At 40.5% G+C, this 19,379-nt stretch overlaps 1 protein-coding gene across 6 annotated transcripts in view; it reads left to right on the forward strand.

Moving 5' to 3' along the window:
- The window catches only part of FRMPD4 (FERM and PDZ domain containing 4), a 301,848-nt gene that overhangs the window by 176,070 nt on the left and 106,399 nt on the right, over positions 1 to 19,379 (forward strand). For 4 of the 6 annotated variants that reach the window (XM_064646612.1, XM_064646614.1, XM_064646608.1 and 1 more), the window contains exon 2: positions 9,025 to 9,141. In XM_064646612.1, the coding sequence (XP_064502682.1) occupies positions 9,120 to 9,141 (22 nt within the window). In that variant the 5' untranslated portion in view covers positions 9,025 to 9,119. Of the gene's footprint in view, positions 1 to 9,023; positions 9,142 to 18,476; positions 18,495 to 19,379 lie in introns of those variants that run through there. The other 2 variants (XM_064646611.1, XM_064646613.1) reach the window with 2 other exon arrangements.

The raw sequence follows: 19,379 nt of genomic DNA on the forward strand, positions 1-19,379 counted from the left end.
AGACAGGGAAATGAAAATGTGACCTGTATCAGATATTTTAAAAAAACCACAAACCCAACCAACTAAAAAAATCCGAGAACAAAAAAAACAATAGACATGAAAGTGCATTACCTGGACAGCAATGACTGTAGAGAATCAGAATATATGCACATTTTTTTGCAAAAATTAAAAACTCAGCTTACATTGAACAGGACAGTGCAAGCAACAGCTACATCAGTGATGAAGAGGTTAAAACTTTTTGTGAATCAGAGACAAGAAAGGAAGCATTCCAGGGAAGGCAAGGTACCTCAGGGAATGACAAGGGCTTTATCTTGTCCCCTCTCCAAGGCATGTGGAGGTTTTTAGTGCCTGGAACAGACCACCATTGCCTCACAAGGTTTCTTTTATTCCTTGGCCCAATGTGCTTCCTATACTTTTGAACTTTGTTAGTTCTGGAACCATAGTGGACAACAGTGGCTCTTTGGGGAACTACCATTCAATGCTGAGTAGCTTTCTATCTAACTGAAGACAAACCCCATGTTCCATAGGTACTTCTTCGCTGTGCTGTTTGGGTACGTGCATCTGGACAGATCAGGTAGAGAAGATATGTGGTGCAAAATGTTCTATACATAGACCACTGGAACAAAGCTTGTGAGGAAGTAACGTTATGTTGTAGTTTCAGACTGAGAGGAACCATTCCTCATATAATGTTGTGTAATGGATACAGTGTACATTTTGAACGGCCAGTGGTTTCCGTGTTCTTCATCGCTCTATCCTACCTGTGATACAGACAGGAGTCTGGAATTGATGCTGAAGTGTTTGGAGCCTATGAGTGGCTCCAAAAGTCCATGAGTGGACTTTTCTGATTATGCGGAATTGCCCTTTTTTCCCCTCACAAAGTGATGGGCACCTGCTGTTGTATTTCCCTGCTTGTCTGGCAGAGGAGCTGTAGTGGAGTGGCATCCATGGAATCCCTGGTAAAAAGAGATCCCTTACTTTTCTGAACAGCTACAGGGCCATGGGCCCTCATTGTCTCATGACTGGCAGCAGTAGCAATGACTTCTGAAGGAGGAATTCATCAGAGTGTCTTCTGTTCTCAACCCAGGTATATGCTGCCATTTTGAAATCTGTTTTAGGCACCGAGGAGATGGAAGCTAATGTAATTTGTGACAAAAATAGTCTGGCAGGATTTTCTAGAAATGTGGCTTCTATACTGTGTTGTAATTTGGCATAAGGGAGTTCAATATGAAGTTTTGAATTGTACTTGAGGTTTTTTCTGCTCCACCAAAGGATTTACAGGTTGAGTGAAGCCCTTAGCATAATTTTTTATTTGGAGTAAGAATGAGTGTTACTTGGTGAAATTGTGAATAATCCAGAGCATCTGTGGTTGAAGATGGGGAAAAGGGAAAAAAGGTGTGGAGTTATTTGCTTCATGCAGAGTTTGAGGAGTAGTTAGTGCCTAAGAAAGCAAAACTCTGAGCTGGAGACTCTGAACAACTGGCGCAAGGCATAGACCTTACTAAATAAGTAGAAAAAAGTACTAGAAGGTACAAGAAAGGGGGATGTCTTTATTTTGTGAATAGCATTTGTGTTTATCTGATGATGCATGATGCTGGGAGAAAATTCCAGACAAGCCTGAAGGGTACCGTAACATTATTCTACCTTTGCCTAGAGCACGGATGTGTTGCAAGATTACTGAGATGGACAGGTGTCACAGGGCAAAAATATTTTTCTAGCATTATGTTCTTATGATTAAATCACTTGTGGGGTGATACCCCTCAAATTTCTCTTAGCTGACACAGAGCTTCCACAAGCTCAAAGATAGCACACATTTAGATGAGGATTAAACCCTTACACTTTCTTACCCCAGAAAAGATGTGAAGGTTTCAGAAGATGAAGAATATCTGAAGTCATTAGGGTTCCCTTCTGTACTTGCATGATTTGGTTAAAGTAGTATCAATTATTTTTTTAGTACAGCGAAGTGCATCTGAGGCAGTTAATTTTTTACTTTTGTGCTTCTGGTAGGACTACTTCTCTGCAAAGACAACAAGCTTTTTCATGTCCTTGGTCTTGGATCCAGATAATATTGTCCATCATGTCTGTGTACCCCTCAGGAGAGTTTCGATAGCAGGGTACGATGATTGATTTTGATAGTACCTCTACAAAGTCTTTAAAACTTCCATTTCTCATTTTTTCAAGTTAAAATGGTAGGACAGAAGTAAACTTACTGTGGTAGTCTTCTGAGACAGGAGAGGGTGACACCTGGATTGAGAAAGCAGAGTTTTGTTCCTGAGGCAGTGGAAGATTAAATATCACAGAAAGACGGTTACTGAACTCCACTTGAGTCACAATAATGTCTCCTATTCCCAGATAGGAGTATCTGCCCTGCAGATACTTCAGGAGTGGTGTTCTTACTTTTAAAAGCTAATAATACAAAATGTTTTATCTCTGGTGTTCCTCACGGTACCTCCTTGGGAGGTACCTCTCTGGCTAGACTCTGCTTCCTTCATAAGGAACTTTTGGGAGTGTAATGTGGCTTTTGTTCAGGATGTCTTTCTTTTACGATGGGTGGGAGAAGGACTGACTTATATATTGGAATGTAGGAGGCAGAGAACTGGCTTTTGTACCAGCGGAGGATTGAAATGAAGCCAGGCTACATGCCCAGACTCAAAATTTAGAAGTTTTTTCTCGGTATGATAACATAAAGGAAACCAATGTATCAACACTATTAGTCTAATAGGAGTGCTTAGTTACTTGTGTCAGATGGTCAGCCTTGTGTGGGTCACCGATGCCCCTGCTCATAGTGCTTTCAGCAATAAAATAATTCCTGTAAATAAGGAATTACTATGAGAAACATCCAGCTGTTAAACAAAATGATTCCAAGATATTAAATATCTAAATGGTAAACACAGCAGTGTACTGTGAATATTCATAGTCCAAGTTCTGTAACTTTAGCCATCCACTGCAGTTGCAGCAGTCCAAGGGATTGCTGTAGAAGATTAGAACATAATCCTTCCACTCTTTTAATCCAACAGAGGAAATAGGTAGATGCTTAAAAAGTTACTCATAACTGAAAACATGCATAGAATATTAATATTTTAAATTATTTATATTTAGGGAAATCATATGGCTCCACATGGCACCACATACTGAGATTTTACACAATTATGAAGATTTCTGTCAGAAACTCTTTGGATAACTTCAGTTTTTGCTAGTCCATGAGCTAACTCTTTTAACTAAAAGCAACTCTGGGAGAAAATAAGTCATAGGACAAAGAAAGCTAAGAGGGTTTTTATAGCCTTGTGTTGGAGGGGAGTTTTCAAAGGGAATTGCTTTGATGGGGACTTTTTGGAAGACATGTCCCAACTGGAAAAGTTTGCAACTGATCTTAGAGATCAGATCACTGAAGCGAATGGTAACAAGTTGATAGATGGTATCCAGCCCAAAATTTTAAAGCTTTTTGTGTTAAATGAGCTCATTTGATAAATGTAGTGTAAAATTTCTCACTTAAAACTAATGGTGCTGGGAGTTTGGAAGCTGTTTGCACTTGTTTTGGTGCTCGTAGGTGTTTTGAAAGGGGCTATAGAATGGGGAATAAATAATAAGATTTAAAAAATTGCCAATTGTATTACATTATGCAGCAGTTTTAAAATAAGGGCTCACTATTTGTGGCAAGGGTGATACAGAGTGATACAGGGTGATCTGTGAGTGATACAGAATTCATCTCCAGATTCATATGCTTGAAATAAAAATTTTGGTGTGTACACAGAGTGAAATGTTGGAGCTCCAAATTACACCTAGTGGAGAGCTAGTCAATTGGCATAGAAAGCTTGCAAATTCAGAGGCCAGCTTTAGAACAGAGATGAACCTCTAGCCCTTCACTAAGACCCTAGACACAGAAATAGTCTTCAACTACATCTTGAGGTACTTTCTGCTGGATTTCTGCCAAAGAGGCAGCCCATCAATATAAGCTATAACCTGAGTGAAAGCCTAAACTTCTGTCTCAACAGAAGCATAGAACTGGAGGGATTTTGGAGAAAGACAATGAGAATGATCAAGCCTGTGAAAACCTTTGTACAAGAAATAGTTTCACAGGTCAGGACTCCTTAGCCTGCAGTGAAGACTGTTCCATGAAGGTTGATGGTGGGATACATTAGAGATCTCCTGGATTATAACCGGCATGGAGAGGGTAAAAAGGGAGACATTGTTCACCATTGCAAGTGTGAGAGGGCATTGAACAAAAAGTGGCAGGCAGCCATGAGAATACAGATGGATAGCTTTTTTACACCACTGCCAGTCAGGGAAAGTGATAGTCATGGAATGAGAGCTACTAAAAACCTAATACCCTTCCCACCCAGTAGAGGAATGCAAGAAGTAGGAATGAAGGTCACTATGAGCAAGACTAACCAGGTCTCTGCCTTCTTCAAATTACAGGGGGGAAAAAAAGTGAAGTGGAGGTTTTCAGGGTTGCTGCTACTTTTTATTGCTGTTTTAAATCTGTCAGCAGATTGCAAATTGGAATTCCTGGGCAAGGCAGTAAAGGCTGCCCTAGTGATATGACAAATCCCCCAGCTCCATGTCCAATATAATTCCTAAGGAATGGTGTCCCTTGTCCATGGAGAAGGATCATCGTAAACATGATGTCCATCTTTGGGGTGGGTAGACGCACTAATCCTGTATACTGAGTGTTGTGCTCCATTAGACACTAAATACATGAAATACATTTGGGGCATTGAATTTTAATTGAATGCCTTCTGTCTTGTCTTTGCCAAAGGACTATTTGAAGCTGGCAGTTTTCGTCTTACACTTCATTTTTGCTGCCGTGTGGCCATCTGTGAGGCCAATGGAGTAGGCAGAGATGAATCAGAATGGCAAAAAATAGCTGCTAATTTTAAGGTGTACCAGTTTACTTTCATTGGCACACGAGCATCTGTGATGCGAAGCAGGACTGTCTGATACTGGGAGGATGAGAATGCTGCTTTTGTGTCCATGCCAGTTTATGCTGGTTTAAAATTACAGCCTAAGAGCTTAGTTTCCACTAGTTTTGGAAGCGCTGCATTTGTAACAAAATTTATAGGCTTGGGCTATAGAGGTGGCACATTTTAAAAGTCCATCAAGATTTCTAGAGCAAAGACTTACTAGAAGGAATTTCAAGTTGCTAGTTAAAAAAATAAGTTAGGGCAATATTACATGCCTCTTGTCTGACTCTGTAGATGCTATTTTTTAAAAAAATTGAATTTTCCAGCCTATTTAGATGTTTGATTTTTCTATGTTTTAAAGAATGAATAATGTTGTTTTCTGCTTTCGTCATTAACACTATCTGAACTGCTATGGACATTAAAATCTAATAGTATGCTTTAAAAATTCAAACTGTTCTAGTTTTGATCTTTGTAAAAGATGTGGGTACTACTATGGACCTGCACTTCTTGTGTGTGCCGTGGTTTATGCTGAGTATGTTCTACATATCATGTAAGTAGCATACCACTGATACAGCACATATGAGACTTCCCATATGATCTCATGTTTCAGCCATTCCTCAAGCACTGACAGAAAAAAGGCTGACCTGAAGATATTCACTGTGGGACAGTTATTGGATTATCGGTCAGAAGGTCCCTCCACAGGGAACAATGGTTCCTTACACACCACTTCAGTGATCACCGCTGTCATGATTTAATGAACTGATTGTTCAATGTGAAGCAATTTGGGGAGATCAGATTTTGTACTTCTGCAGCAAGAATGTCAAAAGCCTGTTGAGGGAACATTCTATCCAATCTGCCTTGTTTTCAGACCTCTGCTGGCATGATGTTGGCCTAGGCTTTCCCAATGAAGTTTGAAATTTGACACCTAAGAGCTGTGCTCCAACAGGTGCTCCAGCAGCAAACCCCACTGCTGTGAATAAGCAGGGACAGTGATGGACAGCAAAGAGTGGGTAGTGGCAGTGCCAGTGCTGTCTGTGCAGGCAGGCTTGCTGAGATAGAAGGTGCATTTTCTTTGTCTTTCTCACCTGTGGAAGTGTGCAAGTCTTCCAGAAATCTGAGCAGTCTTGGTGTGCTCAGATTACCTGTGCAGGAACGAAATGGCAAATGTTGATCAGCGAGCTGAGGGATTTATCCAAGATCACCTGCAGGGATATAGGATTTGGACTGGGATCTCCTGGTCCCAGTGATCTTCCTCACCACTGAGACATCCTCCTGACTTAAAGACTGCCAAGATGGCTTTGTCCTTCCCCCAGGTGAAATGCCTGACCCACTTGTAGTCACCTCCAGAGCCTTTGGTATTCTTTCTGGCATTTTTCTCATCTTTGCCATCCCTTCATAGCGGCTGCTGAGCAGAATCCTTGCAGACAAGCAAAATGATATTCAGCAGGTGGAGGGAGGTGTAGAAAAGACATGCAGTTCATTCTCTCTTTTTTTCAGACTGTACAGGCAGCTTGGAACCCCCAATGCTAATCACCTCTGAGTGTAAAGACGTCTTATTGTTATGACATGACTGTTTATCATTGAATTGTACAATAACTATTGGAAAAGTTCTGTATTTATTTTTTCCTGTGCAGCCACTTTGTCGAATTTGCACACATCTAATGTAGGTGTATACAATGTCTCAAGTGATAATTTGTGTCCCACTGATTATAAGAAAGTCTGGAGGAGTAGATCACATATAGATATATCTATAGTTAAGTAGGACAGTTATTACCCATCATATATGATAGGTTCTGACATCATTAATGTTTTAAGGGCTCAAAGAAAGCTTTCAAGGGAATGAAATTTACCTTAAAATCCACTAACGTTATAATCCATACCAAGATGAGCCTGCAGTTTGAGTGCAGAGAGTAATAATATTGATCATTATCATTGTCCTATGCTTCTACAAGTTTACTGATATCAAGTTTGATGTGATTTACTTGGGAATTTAAATGTCACTGTACCCATTTTACAGATGGTGAAACTGTAGCAGAGAGTTTGTGAAACACATCTAATTAAACTGGAAAGTTAAATGAGTGGGTATCCCTTTATATAGTCTTGATAAAAAAGGTTACTTTCTACTTTATTTAGTTAAACTGCAGTGTTTAGGATTCCAAGTACTCTAAAGTGTAATTTGAAGTCTGTAGATGTTGTTAAGCTGTCATTCTTACATTGTGGAATGGCTCCTGTCTAAAAGAAGGGACTACCCTTTCTTCTTCTGTCAAGCTTATGGAGAAAAAGGAATGTTTGCACTCAGCTTAACAAGAAACTGCATGAAACAGTATTGAAAGTATTTTGCTTTTTGCTTTGGATGGCTGTTTTTTCAATTCCTTGGATCAGAAATGTTTTAGTTGTATTTATCTGGGGTAATGTAGCATATCTGACATTTATTTGTTTGATTAACCATGAATAACTGTAATTTTATTAAGAGTCTTAGCATGTTCAATATTAGACTTAAGCCCTGTCTTATGGCAAATACCAGTGTTTGAATATGCTAACAGAAATGTTTTTCTACTCCTTGAAGATAGAGTACTTAATGTAATTGGTAAATCAGATGATACCTAGCACTCCATTGTAATGCTCTACTTTACATGTAAATTATATTTTGAAGTACCATATTTTTTCCCAGTTGTGATTAATCCTTGAAATAAAGGGGGAGGGGGAAGTAGCTAGTTTGTTTTTAATGATAAAATCCTCCTTTGGGAAAGATTAACTATACACAACTTCGTTGAGTTTAGCAATTTGCAATGAATTGTTGAGTTGTCTGTGGAGACCAATTCTGTTCCTTCAGAAGAGTGTTTGTCAGGTTACATTGCGATCTCTTTCTTTAAAGGAAAGAAGTTTTTATATCTCTATCTGTGGCAAGAGATAGTAAGTTCCTTGGTAGTATTTGAACTTAAATAAATCTAACATGTAAAACAAAGCTGTAATATGTTTGATAAGTGGAGAAAAGAGAGGGAGAAGACAACTAATACAAAACATGCTCTTATTTTGTGTGGTTTTGGTTTGCATGTCAAAATTTCAGATTGTATTCAGTGTTGTGTGCTCTGTTTGCCTGTCTGTCACATGCCCTTAGCCTGTCTTTAGCATTGTTGGTTGCCCTGCCTGCTTTTCCTGCTCTTTCCCTTTTTCAAATTGTACGTAGATACTAATGACTTGATAAATGTTGTTGGAAGACCTATTTGTTGGCTTCTGAACCTTTTAAGTCCCACAGCAGAAAGTGGGAAGGTGTGGTAACACCTAGCTTAATTCCTGCGAGGGGAAAAATATCAATGCAAATGTTGGGGCTTTCTGTGGGAAAATATGATGATTCTTGCTAGCTGAATCTATTTTCTGTATGGAGTGGGGAAGCAGTCACTTGGGAGTGCTACTGGGCCCTTCCACAGGAGTGGGAACACCAGCGGAGAGTGCTGGAGCAGTGGTATATAACAGTGTGTGTGCTCAGAGATGCTGCAGCCTTTTCAAGGTTATTTGGTGGAAGAGCTTAATGGATAACGATCAAGTGCAACAACGTCTGCATATTGAATCAATTTAGCACGTTGTGCAGCAGTGTCATGGCCTTCCTTCATTCCAGCATAAGAAACAAAAAATGGTTTGGTAGCAGTGAGAATGCATGTTGATGTTCCTTCTCATGCCAAGTGTTGCACCACGTGTGTGATCTGCAGCCATGTGGGTGGTTTGGTTTGTTAGTTTTTTGTTTTGGGTTTGGTTGGTTTTTTTTTTGCTAAAACTGTACTGAGAGCTGGCATTCGAGCTAGGGATGGTGATGAATGGAAATGCTCTCCGTCCCTTTTACTAAAAAACTATTGAAAATTAGTATTGTGGATGTGGGACTGAAGGGAAATGACAAATTCACCAACCAAAGGCTTAAACATTTAGAAATGATAGTGTATTTTTCCACTGACTGGAAGAATATTACAGATGTAAATAGACCTACTATAACCTCTTTTCCCTTGCCTAGGTTTTGGCTCTATATTTCACAACTGTGAAAGTATTTGGCTGTCAAGTGAATCATGTGAAGTACAAGAGACAAATAACCTTTTGTCCCCCTCTCTCTTCCTCCCCACCTTTCCCAAAATTGCAGCCACAGGAATAAGTCTTCAGGCTGGCCTCATCCTTCAGGGACCTGGAGCTTGAACCAGAGGACACCTTATGGATGGGAGATGACGGCAAACAGAGATGGAAGAGATTACTTCATCAGGTAAGTGGGCAGTGTGAGCTGTGCAGTGTGTAGCACAGCACTGCAGCCCTGCTCTTGACTGTATTGCCTTGGAATCCTAATTTCTGTTTCAGACCTACGTGGTTAATGTTTAACTGCTTTAATTTATGGCACAGGGATAGCTTAGACTGTACTTTACTGTGCCTTGCTTTCATCATCATCGTGGCTGGGCTTCGCGAACGAAGATTTAGGAAGGCTCTATCCACGTTTGTTACAGGCACACTGGTGGCTAATGAGGCCAATACAAGATAGACATATCCGATTGCAAAAGGCACAGCAGAAAGATCCTTAGATGGTATATTTTGCAAGACACGGTTCTTTCTGCGTTGTCTTTTCTCCTCGAGGGTGATCCTGCGTGTGTTCTCAAAGGAGACAGCTGCGTTATAGATGGTGTGTCTCCAGGCCTCCCGATTGGAGGCCAGAGTAGACCAGTGTTGAAGATCAATATGGCCAAGGCTGAGATGTTGTTTCAGGGAGTCCTTGTATCTTTTCTTCGGGGCTCCTCTCATGCGGCAGCTGGTGGCAAGTTCACCATAAAGCAGGATCTTAGGGAGGCGGTGGTCCTTCAACCTGGAGATGTGCCCTGCCCAACGCAGCTGTGTTCTCAGTAACATGGCCTCGATACTTGTGACTGCTGCTTGTTCAAGAACAGATGTATTGGTCACATAATTTGACCATTGGGTGTTTAGGATTGTACAGAGGCAGCGTTGATGGAAGCGTTCTAGGAGACGCAGGTGGTGGCAGTAAATCACCCATGATTCGGATCCATACAAGAGAGTAGACAGCACTATGGCTTTGTAAACGCTGATCTTGGTACTTTTCTCCAAGTGTTTATTACACCATACTCTTTTGTGGAGTTTTCCAAAAGCACTATATGCCTTTGCTAACCTGTTATCTATCTCCCCGTCAATCTTACCATCTGAGGAGATGAGGCTACCTAGGTAATTAAACTGCTGGACTGATTTGAGCTCTGATTGTCCAATGGTGATGTGGGGATGATGGGGGACTTCCTGAGGTGCAGGTTGATGAAGAACTTCTGTCTTCTTTAAGCTGACTTCCAGACCAAAGAGCTCAGCAGCATCTGCAAAGCAGGATGTTAAACGCTGCAGAGCTGCTTCTGTGTGGGCAACAAGGGTGGTGTCATCAGCATAAAGCAGCTCCTGGACAAGATGGTTTAAGGTCTTGGTGTGGGCCTTCAGTTGCCTTAGGTTGAATAGGCTTCCATCAGTACGGTATCGAATGTAGATACCATCCTGATCATCGAGGTCTGCTGTGGCCCTTTGGAGCATCATGCTAAAGAAGACGGTGAATAGGGTAGGAGCGAGAACGCAGCCTTGTTTCACACCATTCTTAATTAAAAAGGGCTCAGAAAGTATGTTGCCATATCTGACTTGGCCGTGCTGATCCTCATGGAGTGAGATGGTTGTTTTAAGGAACTTGTGGGGACTTACTAAACGTTCCAAAATCTGCCACAGACCTTTTCTGCTCACAGTATCGAAAGCCTTGGTGAGGTCGACAAAGGTTACATAAAGATCTTTGTTCTGTTCCCTACACTTCTCTTGCGGGTGTCTGAGAACCTTACTGTGCCTTACTTTAGTACTTAGTTATTTCATTTACTCAAGAGAATGCTGATAATATAAGGACCTGTAATTCTTTGAGGAATTACAACAAAGGTCATTAAAAAAAAAAAAAAGCCATGATTAAAGAACGAGACAGAAGATCAATTTTGATTGATCAATTCTGATTCAGTGACTGATACATACACTTCTCCATCTCTGCCATGTGAAGTATTTTGATTTGTTTATTGTATTCATTATACTGGTACTGAGAAAGTGTATATTTTGATCCTGTGTAGTAAGTATTCAAATTCTTAGCTTTCCCATAGTCCTTTAGCTCTGAATGTAAAGGTTTGCAAAAAAAATGTCATTGTGGATGACGTAATTTTAAACACAATTGACTTTTCTTTTCCCATTGAAAACTGTGCATAATTATTCTTTAAAATCACTGAGGTGGCTTGGATAAAATACAATTTGCAGTTCTAGCAAATGTACTCTTATGTGGCTTTGAAACATATTCACTAAAAAAGGGTAATGGTAGTGAGTTAGCAGAACCATTGGCTGATTTGCAATCATCCCATTTTTAAAGTTAGAATTTTCATATTATTTGTGTAAAGGTTTTTTTTTTAATTATTATTTAATTTTTGTCTTTATCAGCCTATTTAGAAACTTGCAGGTGCTTGGAAAAATCATGGATGAGAATTACAATTCTTTCTTTTACCACAGAGTAGAAGGATCAGACTTATTTTTAATTGACAGTTAAAAGTCCTTAATTCTGTTAAGGTCCTTCATCTGCAAAAAAAGAATTGTAGAGCATAAGAAAGGTTCTCTCTTACTGTGCTTTCTCTTTGTACCCCTTTTGCCCAGGGAGCGTGCCTCAGCTTCCTAGGGGGCATTTGGTTTTGGAGCCAAAATAAGATTTGTAGCAGCCTGGTGACCTGCAGGCTTTCAAGATTTAGAGCAATTTCAGACCTGTCCAAATTGGAACAAGTTGTCTGGGTTAATGAGGGCTCAGAAGCTGACTTTGAAATGTAGTTTTCTTGCTTCAACAGGTGTTTGTCATGCTTTGGATGTCTGTAAGACTCTGGCTGTAATGGTGAACAACGTGAAGCTGAATGCCAGGCACAGTATGTGTATTAACACAGGTTTTCTGCCTGAGCTAATTGGGCTTGTCAATAAATGTAGGTGGGCCTCCAAAGTACTGTGCAAATGTGAGATGATGCTTTGTTTATTCAAGGTAGTGAAGGGACCTGCACATCTTGGATGTCCATGTTTTCTGCAGACTGTTGCTATGTTCTCCTCTGTGTGAATGAGATTCATGTAAAGAACTAATATCCCGCTTCTGAGGACAGGCACCACATTTGATTCTTCCTTTTTTCTCACTGGTCACAACACTGCACTTGTTGTGTAGCTGTAAACAGCTGTGGCTTACAAAATGCAGTGCGTTAGTACTCATTAATTTTGCAATTTGAGAATGTTTTCTAGCTCTCGGTAGCTAATGATTATTTTGTTTATTTTTTTTTAATTCATTTTAGTACCTTAAAGTGTCATATCCCTCTCTTAAATTGTGAAAACTGCATCTAGGAACAAAAATACATGTCAGAGTGTGCCAAATTATGCCTTAAGTAATATTAGGCTTGTGGTTGTTTTGTTGTTGGGCGTTTTTTGTTTTTTCCATGCTCTTACAAGGTGCTTGTTTTCCATTCTCTTTTGGGCTCTGGTCTTTCTTCCGTTTTTCTCTGTATGTGGATAGCAGACTATGTGGAAAAAAATAATCTGCTTTAAGGGGTAAAGAGAGTGAGGCCTCTGAGGAAGCTGATCTGTAGAGGCCTTTGATATTTTGTGCCAGACTTTCTAACCCATCAGAATCTCTGAGCAGTTTTAGGTGCAAGTTGAACACCACTACATACCTACACATTGTGTGATTGATTTATAGTACATATTCCTGTATGAAATGTTTTAAAGCAACAGCATTGGCTATAGTGTGTGCACCAGGCATGCCTCCAGAGTAGTAATGCATCTTACATTAAATGACAGTCCCCTGGGGTACATTAAAAGGCAGTGCTTTTGGAAACAGAATGAAATCAGGAAACCGTTTGGAACCACGTACTGCTGCACCAAATCACCAGCCATCCACCTTTACTACTGAACGTCAGCCCAGGTAGCTATTACGGTGTGACTGGGTAGTCACACGATATATATCTTGGTTTTAGAAGAATGAGCAAAACTGAATAGACCCTGTGACTTCGCCAGCGATTCCTCTGTGGAGGTTTATAATACTTGTCCTTACTGCTATTTGTCTGAGGAGAAGCTCTCTCTGGCTTTCAGAACAACTGCTTTTGGAAATACGACATGAAAACAGAATTTAATTTTCTTTCCTTCATTTTTTTACCCCCGGATTTTGGGAATGACATAGTGAGGTGGTTGTTGGCAGTTATGCCTATAAAGGCAGGAGAGAGATCAGTAAGAGAGCGTTTCTTATTGTCTCCAAAGCTTTTTATAGCCGTGCAGATTAACGAATTGCATCACACTTAAAAAGCAATTCAAATACTTTGCTTGGTTTTGATTAGAGATGTATAAACCAGGTATTACCACAATGAAATGTGTGCATGGGTTCTGTTACAAGGAAGTTACAAGGAAGTAACATAATTCATAGCAACATTAACTGCTTTTTAGTTAAATAATTTACTTTGGGCCATATGTACATTTCCATTCAACTGCAAGCAGGCATATTGTAATTTTGAAATTGTGGGAGGAATAGAGAATCCAGGAAAATCTTTTGGGGAAATGAAAAGCAATTATATAGTGTCGGTGCAAATGTTTTAAGGCATGAATGGGAAGAGATGTTTATTCTTTCTCCTGAAGCAAATTTGATTTCTTTGAAATCTCTGAAAGCCCTTATGACATGAGCTAATCAGGGCCAGCTTCCACTGCCAGGCAGCGCTTTTGTAAAAGTGTGAAAAGAGCCTCTTATCAAAATATTTTCAGATGTTACTATCAATTCATTATCTCTCCTGTACAGATGGCACAACCAGGGTCATTTTGCAAACCTCTAAAATACTTTTTCTTAAGTTTAGGCCATGGTAAATTAAAGTTTCAGAACTTCACCCATTCCCTTTTAGCTTGCCACTTTAATTTGAAATAGCCTTATGAGAAAAGTAATAAATTTCAGTATGGGAGGGTGGCAATCATCTAGTATTCTTTCAGCATGTTTCTGTACTGCACGAGCTGTATTAAGCTGGACCTTTAATATGAAATAATTTGAAAATGGTATATTTAACCACTTTAAAGGCCTCTTTTATTTGCATTTATTATATACATTGTGTAATATATGATTATGAGAAATTCTGTAATGTTAATTTGAATAAAAATATTACACTTATTAAAAATGATTTTGGTGTGAATATAGGGCTTCAGGGAGATAGCGTGCAAAGCAGAAGGTTTTGACTGATTTTGTCCACAAAAGGTTTAGCCTCATGGCAATTTTGGCTCCTAATTTTAGGAGCTATGATCTTACTGATTCTTGGACCTGTACAGTTTTGTCCTTTCCTTTGTGTCACTCTTGCTCCTCGTCAGACCTGGAAATAAGTTGATAGAGGGAAATAAACTGGCAAAAGCTAACAAACAGTCAATCTTATGGCGAAAGCAAGGAATTTTATGTCAGCTTAGCTCCCTGAGCTAGTCCTTTGCATGGTCTGAAGTTGCACCATAGTTTAGTATGGAAGAGTCCTCTGAAGGTCAGCCTGTCCAGCCTTCTGCTCAGAGCATGGCTAATGCCAGGCAATAGCAGCGTTGCTGCCACGCTGAAATGTCTGATTGATTTTGGAACAGAGTTGCAACAGAGTTGTGCTGGCTTAAACTTCCCTGCAACTGCACTTTAAGGTGTGAGTTGAATAACGTTTGCTGTCTTGAAAAGTCATACCTTTTGAATTCTTATTGTTGTTAAATTCCTAGGCAATAAGGTACTTTGGTATTTTTGTGGATCTGGTTTCTGTCATTCAAATAAAAAACAGAGAATGCAAAATCAGTTTAGGTGAAAGAAAGTGTAGCCCTTCTCATGTGGACTCAAAGCAACACTGATTCCACTAAAATGTAGTTAGTTATTAGGCTCTCAAGACAGAGGGATCTGTTAGGTCAGCTTATTGCCATATCCTTGTTTGCAAGAGATGCTATTGGCTGTGTTTATTTTACTTTACTCCTTTCGCTGGTTATGTTTACTTACTCTTGCTACTGCCTGCAGGAGGATGACGGGGGCTATCTGTGTTACCACTTTGGTTTGCTCTCTATTTCACTCCAAGGACCCTGACCATCTGTACTTTGTGCATATTATCTTGCTTCTGTGCTTCAGTTTGGACCAAACTGAGCAAACAGCTGGGATTCTAGGCAAGAAATTAAAGGAAGCACACCCAGAGATCAAAGCCTGCAGCATTATTACTGCTTGGCTTGAAACCACAGGTCAGTCTCCAGAGTGCACAGTAGAGCTGGGAGAGAACCACTTGTAACAAGTCTTTCTGAATCTTGTTGTTTCAGTATGACATGGTTGCTACAACGGTTGAAATAACCAGGTGACCCACTTAGTGGATGAGGGAAATTCTGTGCATGCAGTCTACCTGGACTTGAGCAAAGCCTTTGATACCATAGCATTCTCATGAAAGAGATGGCAGCCCCCATGGCTTGGACAGGTGCACTCTTGGCTGCACTAGTGACTCCAGTCACTAGTGGGGTTCCTCAAGACTTAGTATTGGGGCCAGTCTTGTTTAGTATCTTTGTTGAAGATTGATATGGCATGAGGAGATCGAGTGAACTGTCAGTAAGTTTGCGGATGACACTAAGTTGGGCGGGAGTGTTGATCTGCTGGAGGATAGGAGGGCTCTGCAGAGGGATCTGGACAGGCTGGATTGATCGATGGGCTGAGGCCAACAGTAGGAGGTTCTGTTAAGAAATACATTCAGTGCAGATAGCTTGGTAGACTGTAAGGGTATAAAAGCCCAGGGTTTCTTTTGTTCAGGGTCCCTCCTGGGAGGCACAAGCTTGAGCTGCTGTGTTGTTTTTGAATCATGATTAAATTATTTTAAGGATCCAGGTGTCTGAGACTCTACCATAGGAAACCTGGGGTCTAGCTGGTAAGGAAACATGGTCTGACTGGTGGGTGAGTGTGGTGTGTGTAGCTGTAAATGGGCCTTAGTCCCAGCTTAGGTGGCGTGATTGTGACTGCCAGAATGACTCCTGGATGGCTGGACAGAGAAGTTTCCTTAACAGTTCAACAAGTCCAAGTTTCTGCATCCTGCACTTGGGTCACAACAACCCCTATGCAGCACTACAGGCTTAGGGACAGTGGCTGGAATGCTGACCAGTGGAAAAGGACCTGGAGATGCTGGTTGACAGCTTGCTGAACATGAGCCAGCAGTGTGCCCAGGTGGCCAAGAAGGCAAATCCTGGCTTATATCAGAAACAGTGTGGCCAGCAGGACCAGGGAAGTTATTGTCCCCTGTACTCAGCACTGGTGAGGCTGCATCTCAAACCCTGCGTTCAGTTCTGGGCCCCTCACTACAAGAAAGACATTCAGGTGCTGGAGCGTGTCCAGAGAAGGGCAGTGGAGCTGGTGAAGGGTCTAGAGACTAAGTTATATGAGAAGAGGCTGAGGGAGCTCGATTTGTTTAGCCTGGAGAAGAGGAGACTCAGGGGAGACTTTATTCCTCAACTCCCTGAAAGGAGGTTGTAGCAAGGTGGGGCTTCTCCCAGGCAGCTAGTGACAGGATGAGAGGACCAAGCCTCAAGCTGCACCAGGGGAAGTTCAGGCTGGACATCAGGAAGAATTTCTTCAGGGAAAGAGTTGTTAAGCATTGGAACAGTCTGTCCAGGTGGAGTCACCATCCCTGGAGGTATTCAGAAAATGACTGTATGTGGCCCTTAGGGCTATGGTCTAGTTGACAAGGTGGTGATTGGTCAAAGGTTGGACTTGTTGATCTTGGAGGTCTTTTCCAACCTAAATGATTCTATGTTTTTGTGTCACATCACATTTTGATATCTTGAGTGCCTGCTGTTGTTTTTCACTGGTGTTTTTTTTTAGTAACAAAAATTCTTCTAGACTTTTTTCAGGTCTTTCTGGTAAACTTAATTCTTTTTTCCTCTAAATTATGTTATTCCATATATAATATCAGCTTCGTGATATTTGACTTGTTAAATAATTACATTTAAGTTGTCCTTGTTTGGGTTATTAGCTATGCTATTCCTGAAACATGAACCTCTTAAATGTCAGCTTTTGCCCCGTACAGAAAACAGGTGACATGTTTGTGTTCTTTGCTAACTAGTGTAGTTCACATCTTAAATTCTCAAAGGATACACAGTAAAATATTTCTTTGCAATACAACATCATGATATTTTTCTATACTCAAATACTTACCTAAATTTTCTTTAGTAGTCTTTCTCCTATTCTTTCTGTGCTTGCTGTGCTTAGACAAGGAAACTCATTCATGTTTTCTGCAAGTGTGCTGCTGTGCCTGTTGCATGCATCCTATCTGGTCTGCATTCTCCTCCTTGTACACCCAGTTCTCATAGCTGGCCAGAAATGTAGAATTACAAAACACAGTCATTGATGATATTATTGATGTATCAATCAAGCATCCTGCTTATTAAGGACCACTAATTTATACCAGATGCAAAACTGAGGCTCACAGCCTGCTAATTAGTTTAATTAAAAATAAATAAGCACAGAAGATGACCAGACCATTCATCATTTTTTTAAATTATTATTTTCTCTTGTTATGTCCAGCCCTGCCCCAACCTGCTTGTCCACGTGTCTTGTAGGTTGTACATGCCTGTTGGTAGTTTAGTCCTGTCTTAGAATATTTCTCTGGGGCTTGCTCTGTTGGAAGGTTCTGAAAACCATCAAAGGATATAAATAAAATATAGTGAAAGCCTTGATTGTTGTTACTGTGTTGTTCATCTTCCTGGGTTTTGAAAAGGCTGCTGTTATTTATACCTTAAGACTGCCACAGTACATAAGGCCATAATGAAAGTTTGAAGTCACAGGAGCCACCTTCTACCCTGTAGGTATAATTTATTGCACTTTATTGAGTGCATTCCATTCCTTCATCACTAAGTACAGAAACAATGTCGACTAGATTCACTGGGAGATTTATGTGGCATTCGCAAAAATATGAGGAACATGGCTGCTGCTGTTCCGTCCACAAGAGCACTTGTGACTTGTGCAAGGTGCCATCTGCCTCAGGTGAGAGATGTGAATGGAAGCATCTGTGCACTGGTTTAACGCTTCAATCCAAAGGCTGACTGCTGCGTGCCTCTTTGGGCATCTCTGCTCCCAGGTGAGATGCCAAGAGAAAAGGCAGTGGAATCACACTCTCTGGCCCACTTATTCCCGAGTCCCTAAAAGGGACATCCAATGAGATTGAATGGCAGGCAGTTTAACAGTGATAAAAATAGTACAACCTATATAATTAGCAAATAGAATTCTCAGCTACAGGTTACAGTAAAGCCTAAAATGTTTTATAAGATTCAAATGTGTATTTGCAAAGTACATTTGTAATGAGACATTCACTATTAAATTACATAGGATTTAAAAAAAATTAGAGCAGATATAAAATCTTATGTTTCAGACAAGCGGGTGAGTCAGCTGCTGACTGCCTAGGGCTAGGACGAAACTTCCTGTATTAATCAGGTTATTCTATAATTACAAGGTTTCTTGCACCTTCCTCTGAAGCGGGTATTGAATGCTGTCAGAGAAAGGATACTGGACCAGGAGGACAACAGGTCTGATTGGTATGGCAATTCTTGATTTTTTCTGTCTCTTCTATGTTTTATTTTAAATTCCCTTGTCTCTAATATGGAGTGTTGTTATGAATAGTGTGCTATTAGAGAAAGAGTGCTACTCTGCTCCTTTCAGACTGCATACAAATTTGCTTTCTGTTACTAAGGGTTTGACCTACTCAAGGACAGGATCGTATGTTGGAAGGGGGAGTGGGGCTAGAAGACATGAGCAGCAGCAGGGATGCACAGATTCAAGTGACTGTTTAAAGCAAACCTGAATAATTAGAAAGGGGGAAAAGAAAAATTATATAGCAACCTGTTTATGTCAGTGGTTCGCCTAGAGACTACTCGGGCATATGGTGAAAAAGAAAGTATTGCTAAATCAACTCAACCTCCTGAAAAGAAACAATGATTTAACAATTGTCTGTCCTTCACAAAGAGTTGTTCCTCTAGCCATAAATATCGCAGTCATAAATATCACAGACAGAGTGATGTTAATACTGACTGGGATAAATAACTACTATAATGGAGGGAATGCTAGCAAGGAGGTGATGGTTTGTGGGGTTATTTTATTTTAACTAGAGCATGGAAAAAGGGATAGTTCATTGCATTGTAAGGCAGTTCTACCTAAGCTGGTTAGTGTGCAGTAACTCAGGAGCTAGTCACAGCAGCCTGATTCCTTCCCGATCTTCTGGCTTGCCCTTTTTGAGTCCCCTCTGCAGGCACACAGAGCCCTCCCTTGCTGGACCGAGAGGATTTCTCACTGGAAAGGAGAGGGGAATTATACAAGAAGGTATGAACATGGGTGAGACTACTCAGAAGAGAAGAAGCTTTTGCTCAATCATTTGCTTTGGGTTGCCTGGATGTAATTATACCTAAGCGTAGTACAGGGAATCA

Source organism: Pseudopipra pipra, chromosome 2 (assembly GCF_036250125.1).
Source record: "Pseudopipra pipra isolate bDixPip1 chromosome 2, bDixPip1.hap1, whole genome shotgun sequence".
Classification (NCBI taxonomy): domain Eukaryota; kingdom Metazoa; phylum Chordata; class Aves; order Passeriformes; family Pipridae; genus Pseudopipra; species Pseudopipra pipra.